The sequence below is a fragment of the Accipiter gentilis genome, chromosome 6 (assembly GCF_929443795.1).
Source record: "Accipiter gentilis chromosome 6, bAccGen1.1, whole genome shotgun sequence".
NCBI classification, from domain to species: domain Eukaryota; kingdom Metazoa; phylum Chordata; class Aves; order Accipitriformes; family Accipitridae; genus Astur; species Astur gentilis.
Window position 1 is genome coordinate 5,592,394 of NC_064885.1, and position 20,261 is coordinate 5,612,654.

General features: G+C 45.9%; 1 protein-coding gene across 4 annotated transcripts in view; it reads left to right on the forward strand.

Moving 5' to 3' along the window:
• Positions 1-20,261, forward strand: part of SSH2 (slingshot protein phosphatase 2) — a 104,755-nt gene that overhangs the window by 60,849 nt on the left and 23,645 nt on the right. For all 4 annotated transcript variants that reach the window (XM_049801691.1, XM_049801690.1, XM_049801688.1 and 1 more), the window contains 5 exons: positions 7,012-7,115; positions 11,967-12,031; positions 16,778-16,899; positions 19,304-19,372; positions 20,159-20,224. In XM_049801691.1, coding sequence (XP_049657648.1) covers positions 7,012-7,115; positions 11,967-12,031; positions 16,778-16,899; positions 19,304-19,372; positions 20,159-20,224 — 426 coding nt within the window. The remainder of the gene's footprint in view (positions 1-7,011; positions 7,116-11,966; positions 12,032-16,777; positions 16,900-19,303; positions 19,373-20,158; positions 20,225-20,261) is intronic.

The following is a 20,261-nucleotide window of genomic DNA, read 5'->3' on the forward strand; positions in this document are numbered from 1 at the left end:
TGGAGAACCGCTTCCCCTTTCTCTCCCTGCCCTCAATGTTGTCACCTCTGTTGACAGTGTTACAGAGCCCTTTTCGGTAAGTCATGGCCCTTGTTTTGCTCTGCACTGGGTTTATTTCTATTTTGGATATCAGAGAAGCCTAGACTTGTCTGTGTGTGCTGCCAGCTGACCCTGTTAATACAAATGTCAGTGTAGAGCAATCCTGAGTTATCCTTGTCTCTTCCATTTCCCTCTTGTTGTGGTGGCTTTTTGTTTACTGTGTTTGGGGGGGGTGGGGTGGTGGTTTATCAGTGACTGGTAGTACTTCACTTTACACAGCCCTGACTGAGATCTGGCCTCTGTGCGAAGAGAACCAGGTGCCTTCATCACTTGCCTAGGAGCAAAGGCTTAAACTGGAAGCCAAACATCGCTCTCCTCTATATAATTCATTAATACTATTGGCAGTTATTAAACCAGAGGCTATAAAAAGTAGGCAAGGGAAATAGGGGTGTTTACTGAAAAACAAACTACAGTGAAGGTGAAAGAGTTAGGTACTTCTTCAGGGAGGGATGCTGAAGGTGTGTGAAGTTCTCATCCAGTGGTTTGATGGAGAAATGCCCTTGGCTGCCAGGCTGCACATACTTAGAGCTGCGTACCCAGCTATCATTGCACCCTTGGCTGGGGGATGGATGCTTTATTAACCAGGACTTTTTCTTGTGCCCAGGTAAAGCGAGTGGGAGGCTGGCGGTGAGAGCAGATCCCAGTGCAGGTGGGATGCTGTGCCCCAGGTCTGCCTGCAGAGGAAGGGAAACGGCCAGTTTGGGAAGGGGAGCGGGAAGCGGGAGGGAAGTGGCTTGAGGTGCTGAGAAAAACAGCAGGCTGCTTGGCCTGCCCTCCTGTAACTTTTTCCACACCAGACACAGCAAGCTGCAGTTGGAATTGCTGCTCTTGCAGGGTGAGTCCTGGCGTGCTACAAGAGCTTGCTCACTTGTCCCCGGCTGCCCTCCCTCCACGCCTGGCTCCACGGCCTCAGGAATGAGCTAAGCATTGACGCCTGCTACGCCGCTCCTGCCAGTGTGTGAATTTTGGTCTTTTTCTTGGTTTTGTGTTTTGCAGCCTATGGATTAAAGGAGGATGATAGAGCTGAGCTGGCAGCAGATAAGATGTGCAGTGCAGAGATGCGCACTCCCCCCCCTGCAGCACACTCCAGCTGCTCGTGTTTGAGCAAAATGTCGGGGGGCTCTTCAGGGAGCGACCTGGCTTAAAACCAAGATTTTTTTCTTTCACTTCCTGGTAGACACCCTTCTGCAGTACAGCTGTTCGCTGTCCTGCGCCTGTTTAGCTGCTGGCTCTTAAGACGGGGGCTGCCTTTCACTGCACACGTGAGCAGCGTTTGGTAGAACGGACTCCCAGCTGAAATCCCCAGTGCTTTAGTACAGATGTCTGCATTAACGCTTCCCATTTTCAGGGCCTGGGCTGCTGAATGCTCCCAGTTAGTCAACACCAGGGTTAACTCGTGTTTTTCCTTACTGTCAGACTTCCCTGCTGCCTTTCAGTCAGTGTTTGTGCTTTTCTTTTATTCGCCTTTGGTCTCACTGGCCCCTGGAGGGCAAGGGTATGTCCTGCAGATGGGTTGGAAACTTGAAGCCCTTCCTGGCGGTGTACAGTTCTGCCAGGCAGCTTCTTGCGTTTGCAAAGCTTGTGCTGGGGGGTGGTCGTGTCCCAAGAGATGCCCTTTAGGAAAAACTCCTTTTGCTCAGGAGTCGGAAGCCTCTGTGGTTACTGCACAATGCTCTTGTCATGGGGAGCTGCACCTGGAGCTGGGCTTGCTGTTGGAATCCCAGTGCGGCCTCTTGGTGCTGAGCTGTAGCTTGCTGACTCTGTTAGGATGCTGCTTCAGAGCGTTTTTCTGCAGGGTTCTGGTTAATAAATACATAAGGCTGACAGAGAAATTATGTCTGTATTTCTGTAAACAGTCCACAGGTAGCAGACTTTTTTTCAAATGTCAAGTATCTTGAAAGCTTCGTTTCCCCTAAGCCACTGCTTTTTAATCTCCCCTTTTCTTCTAAGGACCAGGGGGAATGGGACAGGAAGATGCGACCTCCCTGCAGTGCCCCTGTTGCTGCTGCCTGTGGGTGGTTGTGGGCACGGCTGGTGAAGAGGTGACAGCATGAGGAGATTTTTTCCTCGCCACACTGACCCATTCCTCTGCGTTGTGCAGGGGGCCGGGGTGGGAGGACTTCTCCTGCTGAACCTTTCAGGGGACGGTGCCAGCTCTGTTGGTTGTGCTACTTGGCAAGTGCCCGATTAAGGGCTGGGCTGGACAGGACAGAGCCTGCTGTAAAGGAGTTGCTCTGATGAGTAAGTAGAGCTGACTGGAAAGTCATCCTCAGGCTCACAATAACTTAATTAAGTGTTCATTAGGATAAAACATTGCCAGAAGCTGTTCAGGTGCCTCTTTGCTTTCCTTGCTGTACTTCTAAAAAGGTTTTCTCTCCTTTCTTTAGGAAACAGTTTCTAAAGAAGACTGCAGGGTTCTTTTCTGAGCGTTTTACCTTGAGGACTGAAAATTTTTCATTGAAAACTGGTGGGTGGTGCAGATTCACTTATCTCCTGGCTTGTGGTGCAACACTCTGGACAAGCAACTCCCCAGCCGAGCAGCCCCTTAGGTGGAAGGCATCGTACGGGGGAGTGGTGGCAAAGCATCAGATGATTCACGTTATCGCATTGCTTTGGCATAGTTCATAAACCAGTAACGTTTTCTCTTTTGTGTCTTCAAACCAGTTTATTTGGCATTTGTGCTTCCAGTTTATGAACAGAGCTATGCAGGGTAACAGTTGGGGAGGCATTCACTATTTGTTTGCCATCTGTAAGTTTTATGTGGTTCCACAATTTTGTAGCTTAATGGGAATTTGGTATGAACTGTGCAGTGTTTTCCTCGTGCATGAGGAGCTCAGTCGCTGGGCAGCAAGTCAGGGAGCACGGGAATCACTTCTGTTTCATGCTGTAACTGCCGTTTAGAAACTGGGTCTTCCGAGGGGAGTGTCTGCGCTTTTTGTGCAAAAGAGTTTTAAATAGTTTTGGTGATGTGCCTTGTACAATTTCTACAAAATCTTTTCTGCCTGGGAGAAAAATTGGTGCAAGTACTCATTTCTGTAGAAGTTGCTTAAGTCTTCCGCTTATGTTGGTTCTCTTCCCAGTAAGCAATGAATTACAAATAGCACATCACTGGTGGCTGTAAGATTTCTACTTCACTTCAGAGGTGAATGGGCTAAATGTGGAACTGAAGCTTTTTTTTTTTTTCCACAGCTGTAGTGCTGAGGGTCGCTTATAGCTTTAATAACTTTTTCATAGATATGTCCCAAATAAGTCTTCTCCAGAAGAAAGCCACTGTGTAGTACAGAGTACTGATGACAAGCCTGGTGTGCTGATAAAATACAACTCAGATTTGTTACCTCTGCCAAGTTGGCTCCCTGTCTTCTGCTTTCCTAGACTCAACTTTTCCCTTAACCACATTTAGTGTCTTTTAATACCAGGTCCATTTCCAGGAGATTGTTTCATAGAGCATTGAAGCTCCACTAGGCTCTGGCAAACCGGATTTTGTGAAGTATTTCAAAGCCCAGGTTATGCTTTGGAGCCATTGAGCTGTCAGCAGGGTAAAATCGGTAGTGGGTGGTAGCATGGCTCTGCTGTTACAGTGAGCACAGTCCCACATCACGAGAGTTGTTCTGAGCCTCTAATTGCTCTTTTCACACACACGTTTCTACCTTTTGTGTTTCTGAAGCATCTCAGAGTGGGGCCTGCTGTTAGCATCCTGCAGGAGGAATCCTCTCTCCTCATATATTGGGGGCAGCATCCAAAGGTGATCTTGCCCTGAAATATGATGCTTTTGGGAAAGACCATGGCTGGGTCTATCCAGGCAGGATGGACCCAAATGGATCAGCCAGCTGTGCGTGGTACAGGGGACATCAGGGCAGTGATTGCTTTTTTTTTTTTTTTTTGTCCCTGTGTGCATCCCGAAAGAGCGGTGTTAAGCTTCACTGGTAGTTATTATTACAGCTGCTTGGACTTTCCTATAAACTTCTTGCCTTTTCTCCCAAGATTTTCTTTACTGCTTGAATCTCAGAGTGGGGGCTTGATTGTGTGTTTGTGTATTATGGGGTTTTTTTGCTAGACTGCTGTGCCGAGTACAGATGTGTGGTGTGTTAGGAGTTCACGGCAGGTGATGCCAAGAGCTGTAACTGGCAGAAGGATGAGGCTCTTGCCTCCACCAGTCTGTTCTTTCCCCAGCCCTGCTGATGGCCATCTCCTGCACTCCCTCCTGCCCCGCGGGAGGTGCTGCCCTGCCTGCTTGACCTCCCTGTTCTACAAGAATGATCCGCTTTGCCACATTCTTCAGCTGGTCCGACCCTTCGTATGGGGAATTACATTCCCTTTCCCTAGTCTTACCGAGTCAAACTTAGTGCTTGTGGTTAATGGCCCAAAACAAGGTTCTCCGTGGTCTTAGGAGAGAAGGTGGAAAGATGTACCTGATGGGAATCTCTTTAGTTCTGCTCGTGTTTCCTTTCCAGGTGGGTAGCTGACAGCAGAGCACTGGTGATAAGAGAAAGTGATGGAAGTGAGAAGGTTTTTAACCTCCCAGCCCTCTAGCTACCTGCTGCTTTATTCACTAAAAATAGTTGCTAATTCAACCTTCTGGGGGAAATCTCAGGCATAGGCTAAAGGATTGCTAATATTAGTTGTTGGCTTTGCTGGTAAAAACTGGCTGTGACTGCTGAATTCTTTCTCTTCCTGTGCAGCTTAACATTCATTTGCCTCTGTGGTGAGATTGTAAAGGGAGGAGGAGAGAATGTCTTCTCACTCTTTTCTGTATCATTATCTTGTCTCCTGAAGAGGCTCAGCAAAGCATGGCATGCTGTCTTGCCCCACTCCCAATGAAGGTGCTAGTCTGAAAGCAGAAGTGTACTTCTTCAATACATCAGGGCACTGCTGAATCAAAACATGTTGAGGGAGAAAGATCTTTTTTCTTTTTTAAAATTTATTTATTTATTTAAAGTTAGTGGCTTCAGGATAACTCAGTGTTTCTGTAGTTCAGGCTTTAAGAAAGTGTGTAGCTTGAGGGCTTTCAGAGGATCTGTTTGTCACCAAAAGCCAGAAAGGCTCAGTCAGAATTTTTTGTGAGAAGGGTCTGACACAACATCTGTGCTCAGTGTGCCCAATGAATTTAATAGTTTTGTTTGTTTGTTTTTAAGTTTAGCATAGGTAAAGATCTCTTATACCTTTTAATTTGGGATGAGTGATTTTTTTCCCTTTTTGAAATTCTGGTTTTATTGAAACATCCAGTGCATGTTTGACATACGGTTTAATTTTAGAAAATAGTCCTGGGAGGAACTTTGTCAGTAAGGAGGAGTGCTGATGTTGTGACAGTGCAGTCTAAACATTGGGATGTGCTACAGGCTTGAAAAAGAAGGTCTTTCCGAGTGTGCATCTGCTTTGCTGGAGCTCAGAAAATTTGCTTTTTTTTATATCCCCACCAGCAAAATGGAGAGGTTCCCAGAAATGTGCTTGAGGTTGGGGAGAAGTCCAACTTTAACACAAGCTTTTAGAATTCTTGTACCTATAAAAACATGGTCGGCAAAGCCTATTGCTAAAGTGGTCGTGAAACTAGAAGATCACAGGCTCATGCCATACTGTGTCCAGGTTCTTGGTCACGTTTGATTTCTCTGTGATGCTGTTGTCTTCAGTCGTGCTTAGGTGTGTGCCTACCTTTGAGTAGCCACTGAAACGTGTCCCTGGAGCAGGGGCTGCAGGCAGCAGTTAACCTTTGCTTATTTGGTGGAGCAGAAGTAGCCGTGAAGGGTGGCGACTTGGCATGTTCTAGCGTTCACCTGCGTTTTGTAACTTGGAATTTCTTCAAATATATGGCGGGGGTTTTTACACTATTATTATTTCCCGGTCCTTGTCCCTTAAAGGAAGGGAATAAATAATTAGTTTTGGTATTTGTTTAAGGAGAGAAAGGAACTGAGAAGTTCCTAGTCTCTTATTCAGTTGAAGAGAACAAGCCAATGTCTTTTTCAAGGCACAGAGCTGCTGGGGTGCACGATGCCAGGGACTCTCCCATCCTGTCTTATCATATTCATCAACCATCCTGTTGACTGTAGAATTGTTTCTGGCTTTCTTCAAAGTCTGTATGACTATCTTATCAACTCTGAGAAAAGCAGGAACCCTTAACTATGCAACAGGATAGCTTAATTGCAAAATCTGTAGTGTGTCTCCCTTTTTCCATGAGCCACAGCATCTTTAAGAAAACTATTGGAAGATGTTCTTGGAAGTATGGGCTGTTCCACAGAAGTTCAGAACTCTTTATTGTCCCTTTCCAGAAACCCCTCTCCTCATGTGACTTTAGAAGGGGCAAAATCAAGGCCGTGAGCGATGTCTGAATTCAACAGCATTACAGTTTTGCTTGTCATTTACAAGTCTTTGAGAGTTAATTATCATACAACTCATAGACCATAGTTATACGATTTCTTAATCTGTTATGTACACTAATTTTCTTTGGGCTAACTGCTGAAGGGATACATTTGTTTCTGCAGGGCATCAGCTACGTCTGAACCACAAAGCACACGGTTAACAGAGTCCATAATTATAGAGATGCGTGGGCTTGCTGTATTAATCGCCATTTAGAAATGTGGATCTCTCATCTTGACTTTCAAATTGAAAATATAGCCATAGGTTAATCCCCTCTGCCTGCTCAGGTTCCACCTCTGCAGGCGGAGTGGCACCAGTCATATGTTCTGCTTTTCAATATTTCTCTGTTCATGTTGTTCTCAGTTAGGCTTTGAATGTTTCCAGTGCTTATATGGGGCAGAGGGGGGAAGAGTTCCTTACCAACAAAAGAATTCAGTCTAAATCGCTTCCTTGCAAAAGAACAGAGCATGCATTGAATGCCTTGAACCTCTCTTGTTCCATTGTGTTTCTGCTTTTACAGGCAATAGAGTTTTCCTTATTCACGCTTTGTCTCTCCCCTTGCAGCATCAGCGAAAGCTTCCTCACTGTGAAAGGTGCAGCGCTCTTCCTGCCACGAGGAAATGGGTCGTCTACTCCCCGGATCAGTCACAGGCGTAACAAGCATGCAGGTAATATGTTGCATCCGACAGCAGAGACTTGTCTGCTCGCTCTTGTTTCCGAGTCCACCTTTCTTGAGTTTGATCTCACCAGTCGACACACGTTTCTGTTTACACCAGCTGTGTATTAAAGCTAGACCTGCCAGTCTCAAGACTGTGATATTTAATGCTGATGGCAAAAAAGGTTTCAGTACTCTCTTGTTTATCCTGCAAAATCAAACAAATGAGTGACATCAGGGCAGCAATCTCGATGTCAAGGAGAGCTGAGAACAACTACCCCCCACAATATCGTTCTCTAATTTTTGTAGGAGAGGGGCTGGAGGATTGCCATCAAAACCTTCATGCGTTGCACTGGGAAACTTGAGGTTATGATACAGGATGAGTAAGTGTCCTTCCTGATCTGAAAGTAACCAGTTATGATGGAAGAAAGGGAGGAGGCTTGTGGTGGTAAAGAAACCTCTGAGCAAAGTCAGTGTGACTTTTCAGACGTGTGAGCAGAGTGAATAATACAGAGTTGGTCATAATTCCACCCCCCTTTATCTGCTGGAAGTTTGATATGTGTTTTTGCTTTGACTCTTTGTTTGAAAAGTCGGTCTGAATAATGAAAGTTAAACATTTCAGGGTAGGTTGTTTTTCATTGTGTATATGGTGCTTATTCACTGACGGTGTTTTACAGGGATCAGATAGCGTGGAGTTTTTCCCTTCCATTAAACAATCAGCAGGAAAAAACCAACACTGAGACGTTCAGATTTTTGCGTATGAGACAGAGGCAGAAACATAGAGACTGCAGTCAACTTTCTTTGCCAAAAAGTGACAACCAAAAGGTGGTTTGGTTTGGTTCTGGGTGTAGATTTCTTTGCGCTCTGATACCATCAGACTGTCATCCAACTCTATATCTGGCAGAGTTACCTACCTGATGACTGGTCCACCTCAAAATCTGTTTACAAACATCTTTATAGGAAGAGTTTAAGTCAAAAGGCAGTTACTTACATACTTCCACTCAGACACAGTACAAGCAGCACCCAAATTGGTTTGAGTGAGATGCATTAATTACCAGTTGTCAGAAGAAAATAAATTGTTCTGAAACTTAATTTAAAGCTGGCCTTTCTGGTTGAGACTGAAGTGAAATGGTGTTCAGCGTGCAAATAGAGTTAGCAGTCTTCTAAAAGTTTATCTTGACCTGTCTTGGTTTTTAATCTCTCCAAAGTCCTCTGCATAATAGAAGCCCAGGTCAGTTGCTGTCTTGGCTTTACCTTGCAGAGGAGACACGCTGGATGGGTTTCCTTGTGAACTTGTGCAAGGCAGCACAAACAGCTTTTGAATCTCTCTTGTTGCCTCATCTACTTGCTACAGCTGACTTGCATGAGGTCTGGAGACCTTGCTGGAAAATAGTCGCTCGTCTAATCAGCCCAGAGCTTTTGGAAGCCAGGTTGCCAAAAAAGCAAATCTGGTGTGTTGTAATTGCTTACAGCAAGATGTGTTGTATTGAAGAGGCTGGCTTGCCTAAGGGGTGGGATTTTTATTCTTAGAAGACTCTCTTTATTCCCCTCTCTTCAACTTACGGGGTGAGATTTAATGAGGCATCAGTACTTGTCCTTTCCTCGGTTTCCCTGCTTGTCAAGTGATGTGGATGGTATAGTATTTTTTTTATGGTGCTTGGAGATCTCATTGAAGAGAGACCTTTGTATGAGTGTGTATCATCTCTCTTTTCTGTGAACTTTTCTAACATAACTATATGCCAGCAGACCAAGACTCTTAAGGGATCAGTGGTGTCACCTTCCTGAGCAAAAGATCTGTGCCACCAAAATTAAAACAGTGATGTAGAGAGTGTGGCTCTGAGAGGTGAACTGGCCATTGGCAGTGAGCTGGCTGGCAGTGTGTGGCAAAGAAAACCATCTCCTTTCTTGGACTCTGATAATCTGTGCTCAACTTTCATTGCCATGTGTGTGTGGTGACTTATCTCTGGCACACAAAATTAGAAGGGGGGTGGAGAGCGGACATAACTTTCCAGTATGAAATTGCTGCCTATGGATGCAGTAGTGTTTCAAGTGGCTACGAGAGCATTTTCTGGGATGGTTGACTAACCTTCCTGACCTGCCTTTCTAATTCATCAGAGGTGCTAGAATCCAGCATAAAGAGTAAATGCGTAACAGGAAATAATTAATGTTCACACCCATTTCTTTAATCATATCATCTTCAGCAATGGAAATCACTAGTTGGCAGATTGGCTCGATATGGTACCAGCTGTCCACACTCCTCTTGCTGGGCAGTCCCGCGCCCTGTGCCACCTGGCAAACGGGCTGTGTTCTGTAGGATGGTGGGCTTGCTTTTGCGCTCCAACAACGCTGGAAGAGGCCAGAAAAGGATGTAATTTCCCTGGGGCTTTTGCCATCTCTGGGATACTGTAAATCACTTTTAAGATCCCACCCTAGCTGATGCTTTGCACCTAGCCTGCCAGCTCGAAGGAAACAAAAGCATCTGCTTGTTGCTGGACAATGCGATAGGAAGCAGCAGTCTGCCATGAATGCCAGCAGAGCCGATAGCTCTTCATAGGACAGGATGTGATATCTTTGTGCTGGTTCTGGCATGTTAAAACCTTTCCCTTGCTTTTTCTTAATCCAGGAAGCTTACAAAATGCCTTGTGTCTTTGGGGCTGAAAATGGTGCAAGTCAATTAAAGCTGGCCAAGGAAGCAATACTTTGCTTTCTAGCTCGGGAGCTCCCAAGGCTGTTAAGGCAGGCTGGGGAACAGGGAGGAGTGCAGTAAACTTTCTGAGAATGAGGGATAGTGGAGCTCCTTGACTGATCCTTGCAGAAAGTGTTGTCTTAGAAATTTCCTCTCTTTTTTAAGTATTGAGATAATCCAGTAGTCCTGGTGGTGTGTTTTAAAGTCCAAAAACTTCAGCTCTTAAACTGGTTCCTGATGGTGAATTTCTGGCAGCAATAGGTGGGAACTGTTACGTTTTGTGGAGAGAAAAAATGAGGTGAGCATCTTTCATTTCAAGCTGCCTAAGACATGTAAATGCCTCATGAGTCAAATACTTGTTGGGCTCCTCCAGGCTGCAGGCAGGAGGTGCCGCCTGAAGCAGAGGGACCTTTGCCTGTTCAGTCGACAGTTCTCCATGATTCCCACCGCACTAGCAGCTGAAACTTCCTGGAACTGAGCAGTATCGCCAGGATTTTGCACTGCTGTTGATGTGGGGAAATCCTGTCTCCCACTGCACCCCTGGGAGTACAAACATCTGATGGATGAGCTGGCCTTTCCTGTGTTACCTATCTCCCTGAATAATTGCTCTTTAGTGAGGCCCATGCCAGCTGCTCCAGCGCTGGGAACAATGTCCTTGGGTAGGAAGGAGCTTCAGGTGCTTGTCACCGCTGGTACTTCGTCTGTGACTTCCCTAGCACTGCAGAGTGCCTCAATTTTTCCCACCCCCAGTTAAAAATGCAGTCCTAGGGCATTGACTCATTCTCCATATGCTGAAATGTGTTTCAAGGAGGAAGGAAGGGGACAGCAGGGAATGCCGTGTCCTGCATAGCCCACTCCACACAAGGTTGCCTCTGTCCCATCAGAGGAGAGGCTGCAGCAGCCCTTCAGGCCTGCTGTTCCACCAGCTATCAAAATAATTTGGAAACTAGGTACCATGCTCTTGCTGGGCAGTGTTTCTTTCTTTCCCCTTCCCTTTTGTGACAATTCCAGATGCTGCTTCGTGTCTAAGGTTTCCTTATTTCTGAAAGTCTGTGAAATAGCATGGATTCTAGCACCACCCATGAATTAGAAAGGGAGGTCGGGAAGGTTTGTCAGCCTTCCTAGAAAATGCTCCCGGAGCCATTCGTGCTGAGTACTTGCTCCGGCATTTGTGCTCTTCCCCACAGTCTTGCCTAAAGTTGGCTTCGCGTCTGTGGGGGAGTGGGAGAGGGTAGAAGAGTAAAAGGCTCCTCTTCTTCCCGTTCTGTGCCACCCACCTGGCAGCCTTGCACTCTCCTTTCTGGGAATGTAGATTAATTTTCCACGTAATGATTTTAAAAACAGCCCATTGCTGGAGGTGTTATTGCTTCCTGACGCTCGGAAGGTAATGTGCTTGCTTAGCAGAGAAGCTCTTGGCTCTCTACGGGCCAGGGCGTAGTGCTGAGAAGTCAGTGTGGTAGGACCGACAGAAAGGTATCTCACTTGTCTTTCAAATGCTTCGTGCTTTAGGAACCTGGGACACTCAGGTCTTTTTAAGAAGACTTTAAAGTTACTGTGTGACTGTTTTTTGTGGGTTTTTTTCCCCCTTTCAGTTTTCCTCAGCCTCACCAGTCAAAGTGTAGCAAGCATTTTCTAGGAAAAATTGTAGGTGCTTGATTTTGCAGGTGGGAATTCTTAGCCACTTTTGGGTGGAGTTGGTACCTCAGCATATGTGGGCACGTGCTGCTCTAAGATGGGACTAAATCTCACCTCAAAGGGGATACTCTTGTCTAGGTAGTAGTTCTGCACTAAGTAATAAGGTGGTGTAAAAGAAATGGCAGATTCCTGATTTGAAGCACGTGGTAGAATGAGATGTTGAACCATAGGGTGGGGTCTATTCCTACCTAGTTTTCCTTGTCTTTTAAAGGAACAGAGAGTACCGAAATGCTTTTTATTTCAGTTAAAAAGATAACAGAATTTAGCAGGAGAGAGCATGGTAAGACGGGAACAGGTGAGCACACGGAGCAAAGAACAGCTGACTAAGAGATGGAGTTTTGTCATCTCTGAGTGGGTGGAAGTGACAGCGCTCATGGTGACGTGTCAGGTTTCTTGGTGGATGTTTGCTCTGGCTGGACAGCCAGGAACTTGCATGTGATTTAAAACTATTTTTGTGCGTTCACCTTTCCCTCTTGCCTGCAGGGGATCTCCAGCAACACCTGCAGGCCATGTTCATACTGCTCCGCCCAGAAGACAACATCAGACTGGTAGGCTGGCTTTTTGCTTATCTGCTGTTAACAAATATAAAGGTTAAGTTCCACTTGACAAAAACACCTGTGTAACTCTTGAAAGCAGTGGTGCGTATATGTTTGAGTGGTTTCATCAGCGAGTTTGGGGAGTCATCTTTGCAACCACAAAGGTAGAAAAGCAGCTAATTAACAAAGGCCTGCTTATTTGGGTGTTCAGTGAGACAAATTGTATGGCTAGAAGACTGCCTTTGTCTGAACCAAATACTGAGTATTTATGCTCTCAAAAAGTACGGTAACTGCCAGAGAAGCTGGGTAAATTAGCTTGGTGTCCTGTTTAAATCAAGAGTAGGTGACTTACGTCTGACGAGCGTGAACACCTGCCCTTCTATGTTAGTTCAGTTTTGTTGCTCACACTGCTCTCTGAACTTGTTGCATCCCAAAAGACCGTGGCTTATCAGGAAGGAGCATGTAGGATTCCCATGTAGCTATGCACCTGTATTGAACTTTGTCTTTCTGCTTTTCTGCGTTGTTGCGTCCTATAATGATATAATGAGAATTAGGCATTGCTGTTCATAGCACTGATACGCAGTTCTAAAGACCTTTAGAAGCCAAAGAAGAGCAGTGAGGAATTTGTCTGGGACATGTTGAAGTGCTCTGCAAGGTCAGGCATGACTGCAGTGTATCTGTATCTCTTATCACTCAGTAGCCTGAAGTTTCTTTCCTGTGTTGTCTTGGTGCATCTTAGCAACGTATGCCCGAAGTAGGACTGCCAGCATCAGAAGTGTTATTCTGGCACCTCTGGTTTGCTGAATCCTCCTGAGCTGTGCTGGAGCTGGACTGATCATATGTTTATAACTAGGAAATAGCTAAGATTTCTGTGGAATGCTTTAACTTTAAAAACGACCACCGAAAATAATTTGCCAAAAGCAATCTTTGTAAGCAAACTAAAGGACCTACTCTTAAACTTTGTCAGGCACACCTTGCTGTCACTAAAATTTCAGTGAAAGTGATGGGAGTGGGGGTGCTCAGTGCTTTTCAGAATCTGAGCCAGGGTTAGAACATTGGAAGCTATTGAACAAGTCATTGTTCAGCAATATCACTGGCTACATTGTGTGATTTGGGACAAATTAGCCTTAACAGCTGAATAAGGACTTTGTGGGTTGAGACATAAACCCTTTTGTTCAGAGCTACATTTGGAATGCTGAAATCTTGCATGAGGTTAAGTTCGATAGTCTACTTGAATTTAATTGATTCTTGACGAACGAAGGGTGTGCAGAGCTGCAATAGACTCTCTCATAAAATAGTAGATACAAATGAGATTTGAAATATAAACAGTACTGAGAGAAATGCATTATCTTCTTGGGTTGGCTGCTGTCATTCGGAGGGCAGACTTCACAGTTCAGAGGGCAGCTGAGGAATCTAATCATCTATAAACCTACACTTAAAATTTGGAACAACTCTTTTTTCTGTTGGAGCTATTGGCAGAGTTTTTTAGCCTTCCATGAGAGCAGGATTAGAGCAGTGGTACCAGAGTAAGATGAGTAGGAAGGAGGAAAATGAGTTAAGAGTACAAACTGATTGAACATATTTCTGTAGCTTAGCAGAGCGGGGACTTGTTCACTTACACGTGTTCAGTAATAAAAGAAGACTTCAGAAAGTTGGGCACTTTTTTTTGGTCTTCAAATCAAATATCCCAAGGAGAAATGTGTTGTGTGAAACACCTACTATCATGTAGCATGAGAAAGATGAAAGGTCAGTATGAACTTCCTTCTTGGAATGTGCTGTTCAGAAGGGCTGGTAAGATACCACATCATACTTCTGACGAAACAAGAATGCAGCAGAAGATAAAGTTGGCTTGTGTTTAGGTGAGCCTAAAACCTAAGAAAAATGTTGCTGGCCCTTGTTCATAAACAGGCTATAAATAACCTTCCCAAATTGAGGAGGAAGCTGGCTCCATGTGGATGAGTTGTTGAGAAAGAACCTTCCATCTCATCACAGTCCTTGAAGCTAGGCCATCCTTCCTAGATTGACTGGGATTTCAAATATCTTCATTTAAAAGGCATCAGACCACTTGCTTGGTGTGCTCGGCATGTTGGAGCTCTAATAGTAACTTTTGAGGTTGGCTGGTTTACAGTGTCAGGTTTGCTGTTTTATTATTCCAGTAAGTTTAGCAAAACACATTATCTGCTCCAGTCACGGTTCTTTGCTTTGTGGTAAGGGTGTAAGTGTTGAACGCAGAGAACCACAGTAAGTCATGCCCTGTTTCTCTTAATTGGCCCTCTGAAAATCCCACCCGACTGACTTGAAGCTGCGTGACCTTTGTTCGCTGTTTGTCTAGCCCTGTTCTAAAGGGTCTTGCGTTAAGACCACACTTCCCATTACTGCTAGCCAAATTGGTTTAGCAAAGTAAGTTAGATTATGTTAATCCTCTTGCTGCTGGACTGTCTTCAAGAGAAGCAGAACAGAACTCGTGTGGGGATGTCCCGGACACAGGGCAGCTGTTGTCCGCCTGCTCCCATTTTAGGCAAGTCTATGTTTCTGTTTGAGGTTTGGTTCCTAATGTAGATAATGACTTTAACCACCAAGACTTTGGTGATTGCTTGCTCGCTCTTCTGGGTTGAAGAGCACCCTTTCTGTTTTGCTACAAGTGGTTAGTTGTAGAAACAGCTGTCTTTGGCAGAATTCGCACCTTGAAAGACTGACCACTTTGATCCTCCGTGTTTCCAAAGGAATCCCAGTGACTCAAGGAGCAAGAAGGAAAATAAGGCTGGTTTTAGCATGACTTATCCTAAAGAGATGGGGTGGGGCACAGTCTCTTGCTGTACAGAGCACGTCTGTCTGCTGGCATCAGCATTCGGGTAGTTTCTGTTAGTCTTCGGTCCCATTGGACAAGTCTAGAAGACGCAGTCAACACAGTCTCCTGCCTGCACTTGCTATTCCGCCCCCATCACTAGAGCCGCTGCTCCCTGCAATGCCACTGGGAAGCTTTCCCTGCTGCTCTCAGCATAGTCTTCTGCGATAGAGCACTCTGGTGAAATAGCAAGCTCTGTTTTAGCTGCCGTGCGCTGTTTTAACCTTTGTTGTGGACTCAGCCACATCTTGTGGCCAAGACTTACTGGCTAGCGGACAGGTGAGGTGTGAGGAGGTCAGAGGTGGATTCCTCTCAGCTAGGAGATGCCATTCTGGCCTCAAGACCAAGTTAGAAAGAACTGAAGGAGCATATTGGGAAAAGCAGCCTAATCCTGAGAGATCCCACATAACAGTTATTTTGTGAGGGTTTTTTTAAGGATAAAATGACTGTTTGAACTGGGCTCTCTGAGCCATGAACTCCTGTGGGCCACCAAGAAGTGTCTACACAAGCAGTGGCTTGGGAGGGCTGCTGGTGCTTGAGGAATTCAGGTTCAGTTTGTGAAGGATATCAAACACCCCCTGGAGCTTCAACCGTTGGGTCGCAAGGAATTCGGCAACTGGGTCTTGTCGCAGCAGGCAGGTGTCTGTCTGCAGCACGGGGCAAGGCTGGGCTGTGACAGCTCCTTCTTGCCTGTGTTTGCTCTCTGCAGGTCCTGCTCAAAGTTCAAGAAGCAGTTTACCAATATGGTAAACATTGAGGCCAGACAGCACCTTGGGGTTGGATTAGGCTGTCCAAAGTTAAGGTTCAGTGTACGTAATTAAGACACTTCCTCTCTAGGGATGCCCTCGTTTCTCTAGTTGGGATCCTGTGACTAAAGTAACTGCAAATGGCTTGGAACAGAGTCCAGAAAATGTTGCAAGTAAAGATTGCCTACTGCAGATGTTTATAGGCAAAACTTGCAATGCTGGGCTCCCTTCCAGGGGCTCCTCGCTAACCTGCAGTCTGTAAGACGACTTGCTGGAGTGACTTTAGTTCTTACTCCTCATGGCTTCTGGAGGAGCATTATACTTAAGTGTAGCCTTTCAAGAGCTTCAGTGTTGGTCTGGCATTCACAGCTTGGCTGCACAGCTGCTTTCTGAATGCTGTCAGTAATATTTGATTTGGGGGAGTTTGGGGTGAAGTTCAGGCATCCTTGCTAGGTCTCTCTTTTGGCACTGGGGTGCACGTGGTTGTGGTAGGAGCAATGAGGCACAATGACTTTCACCTTTTCCGGACAATCTGAATCCAGCCACGAGTACAGCCTAGTAATAGGGAAATTTTTCCTGCCAGGTGTAAGGCAGTAAGGTTGCTTCTGCACTGGGGAAGTTGCCAGAAGAATTCAAAGGACCAGCAGGAAACCACATATGAATTAGACCCTAGTTTTCTGTCCAGCTTCCTGGGAAGGTGGTAGAAAGTCTCTTTGGAGCTGTTGTAGCACCCAGTAGTTTAAAGGAAAGCCCTAGCTCTTTGGACAAAGCCCTCAGAGAGGTGAAGAGCACGTTCAACGCCTGTCTGTCTTGCTGAACACGTAATGATCCATAAAGCTCACTAGGCTGGGTCCAGTCAAAGGACTGTGGCAGCCAACCTCGTAGGCTGCTGTTTAAGCATAGCCTTGGTGGGACAGAGCAGGCCTACAGCAAGATGAGCAGAAGGCACCAGGAACATCCCAACTGTTCAGGAAAGCGCTGTGTGAGAGAGTAAGTCGCTTCTCCCTCTTCTGCTGGTTACCCAGCTGAGAAGTACGGGCCATCCGTACTAGTGCAAACTGCATCACTGCTTCTGCGCCTGTCACTCAGCATGAAAAATTGGCTTGTAAAAGTAATAATGTGTGTTTTGCTGGCTGCACTGCTGATCTCTCTCCTTCCTTTCTTTAGGCTGTAAGACTGGAAAGTACCTACCAGAACCGCACTAGGTACATGGTGGTAGTGTCCACCAACGGCAGGCAAGACACCGAAGAGAGCATTGTCCTAGGAATGGATTTCTCTTCCAATGACAGGTACTCACAGTGTCCAGATGGGGGAAGTCCTTGTGTGCACCCACATGTCAAGTCAAATGTCGAAAGTACTGTCTGGTGTCCATCCTTTCTGTGGATAGACTGCTTCAGATTTTCCAGTCTTAACACCTTTCTTGAGATCCAGAATTCCCTTTTTATTTCCTGAAAGGAGGTGGCAAATGGGAAGGCAACAGTGCAGGTCAACATTTCCTCCATTCCTCCGAGCCTCAGACTTGTGTGAGGGCATTAAGTGCCCTTAAGTGTCTTCAAATGGTGAGGTCCCTAAGCCCTCACATGCATAGAAAAAAAAGCTGCAATTAGAGAAGCTGGACATCAGGGCTCAGGAGAGCAGCTAATAAGAAAGTGACTGTCAGGCAGCCCCTTGCGAAGGTCATGGCACAAAGGGCCTGATGGGAATGTCAGAGTTGCTGATGGCAGATTTTACGCAACATGTGCTCTCACCGGACATCAGTATGTCATCAGGGTTTAGTGCTTTTGCTTCATTCATTTAAATTGCTGCTGACATCTCCAAAAGGCTGCAGAATGTGGCTGGGAAGGAGCTCTTGCTGCTGGAGTGACTATAAGCCAGGAGGCAGCACCCCCAGCAGCTTCAGGGGCAGAAGCTTCACATTTAGAAGGGGACGCTGGGTGCTTTGGAGAGGGTGTGGAGGCACATGACTCTTTTAAAAAAAGAGCGGCACATAAATCTTGGCCTATGTGGGGAGAGAATCACCTGGATATTCAAATGGTTTTGGAAGGTTTCATACACATGCTTACTTCTAGCACAATTGCTACAGGAATGAGTCTTGCTTTTGGCCCTAGGTAGAGGAAATTACTTTCAGGTAGCTAGCAGGGTCACTAGAAAATCTCTTTGAACTGTTTGACTAAGAAGTTGCCTTCCAAAGAGCCTGCTGATCCCAACAGCCACCATGCTTAATTTCAAGTGGCTTGGTTTGGATGCTTAGCTCAAGCGATGTCTGCTAAAAGCGGGGACCAGCCTGATGTTGCCACTGGCTCCTGTCTCCCTTCCTGTGCATATGTGCCCAGCTGTATCTCAGAGATGCTCTTGCGGTGGTGGAAGAATAACTTGTCCTTGCACAGGTTGCTGTGAGCTTGGAGCTCACTATTGGCTGTGATATACCAGCACAGCCACCTTTGATAACTGAGAGCTTACTGGTATTCAGTCTCTAATAACATAGCAGGGTCATTTTAGCTTTCTGCTAGAGTTACTTAGGTTCTGGATGGTCAGTCTGATGCACCCTCCCCTAGCCCACTTGGTATTTATAACTCAATGTAGACTTGTTGCTATGGTCTCTGATAAGCGCTTGCTGAACAGTATCACTAAAAATACCCTGGCCACCTTGGGAAGCCTTTTAAAAACACATCTTTCCATGAGCTCATCTCATGTTGTCAACAGAAATAGCTGCGTGCCGCAGTGTCTCCTTGTGTTGGGCACCAGTCGCTCCAAGGCGTGTGCATTTACAGGGCTTCGTGTCTGCTGACCCTCTGAAGCCTTGAGTCTCACCCTCTTCCCCCACAGGGGTGTTAGGGCTTGTGGAAATTTGAGTGCAGCTAGTGCAAAGCATAAGAGCAGGAGACAGTTGAATCCAGTTCTCCTTCAAGATGCTGCTTTAATTGTGGACCAGTTCTAAAGCTTTGAGATTCAGCTTTTTCTATTTGACAACCTGGTGCAGGTTATCTTGGGGTTCCCCTGCCCCTGACTTTTTTCCATCGCTTGACTCTGCTTTTAACTTAAGCTTTTTGCTTAGCCTTACAGAACGCAGGTGCCTGTGAGGGCAGAGAGGTCAAAGTAGCTGAGAGGGGTGGAATTGCCAAGTGGTGTCTGTCTCGGCGGGCTGTTGTGCTCATCCTCGAGGTGTGGGAGGGTGAAGAAGGGGTAGGAGTCAACAAGAAGTGATAGGCTGTGATTGCTAACCTACCATGCTGCCAGTCACCCTCCTGTTACACTATACTGATCCCAGTTCCCAGCCGCTGTGGCTGAGGGACAAACAAGAAAACAAAGCTGTGCATTGCAAAATCAGAGCTAGAACCAAACCACTTGAGCCTGAGAGGAGCTAATCTGTAAAGAAAGCCTTGAGCTGACTGAAGACCGTGAGCCCCCTCTGACCTTCCGCACAAAGCTTGCTGCTTCTGAATCCTGTTTGCTCTTCTTCTGGGCGTATGTTAACCCTTTAAGCTTGCTTGAAAGAGTACTGCTGTACCCTGTGTGTGGTTGATGATCCTTGCCAGACACCTGTGGAACAACACTGGCACTGTTCGCCCTGAAGCAACCATGGGATTTTTCATTTTTTTCTAATGAGTACAAAAATATGCAATCATTGTGATGAAATTAGAATAATAGCATGGTGCTGTAGCAGATGGGCTGACCTTCTCTTTCTTACTACAGTAGCACTTGTACAATGGGCTTGGTGCTGCCGCTGTGGAGTGACACCTTGATCCACCTGGACGGGGATGGGTGAGTGTCTTTTGTATGTTCTAGGTCAATAGCAGAGGGTCTCCATGTGTGAGCTTATAGCATGGTATATGGGGAAGGATTCAAATGATTGCAGAGCCCTAACAGGTCCAGCAGACCTCCTGTTGTTGACCTGTATTGGGTTAGTAGGCTCAAAGGCCCTAAATCACAGTGGTTGTGGCAGGAAACACCAATAATTGACTTATCTGTGAATAAACATGCACTGAGACAGTGGCTTATGTGTGTGTTTAAGCTGGAGTAAAGGAGCTTTTACTGGTGAGTGGGTGTGTAGTGAAAGCTCCTTAAAGGGATCCTATTATGTGTTCCTCCATCACGCTTGTAGCAGGCAGCATTCAGCTGAACATAAAATGAGAATGACGATTCTCTGCCAAATAGACACCTGACTTGCAGACTCCTGTTTGTGCCAGTTACAAAGGCTGTCCAGTGAGTGCAGTGCATGGAATGACTTTTCTTTCCTTGGTAGCTGCCCCAGGATCACTTTAGCTGGACTCTGTTGCTCCCAGCTGTGGCACTGAATTTGTGTTGCCAAGGTAAACAGTACAGCCCAGCACTGTCCCACTGTCTTAGTTTTGTTCCTGAACAGCAGCTGCTTAAAAAAAGTTATCTTAGAGCTTTTAGCATGCTATTTTGATCTGTTTGCTAGCTGAACTCAGCGTTGTATGCATAGGGCTAGTCCTTTGCTGTTTTAATGTGCTACAAACTATCACTTATTTACTAAAAAGTGGCTTTTGGGACACATTTTTACTGTGCCTTTTTTCTTCTCTCCAGAGGGTTCAGTGTATCAACAGATAACAGGGTTCATATATTCAAGCCAGTGTCTGTACAGGCAATGTGGTAAGTACTTGCTATAATCTGTCCCAGTGATACTTCT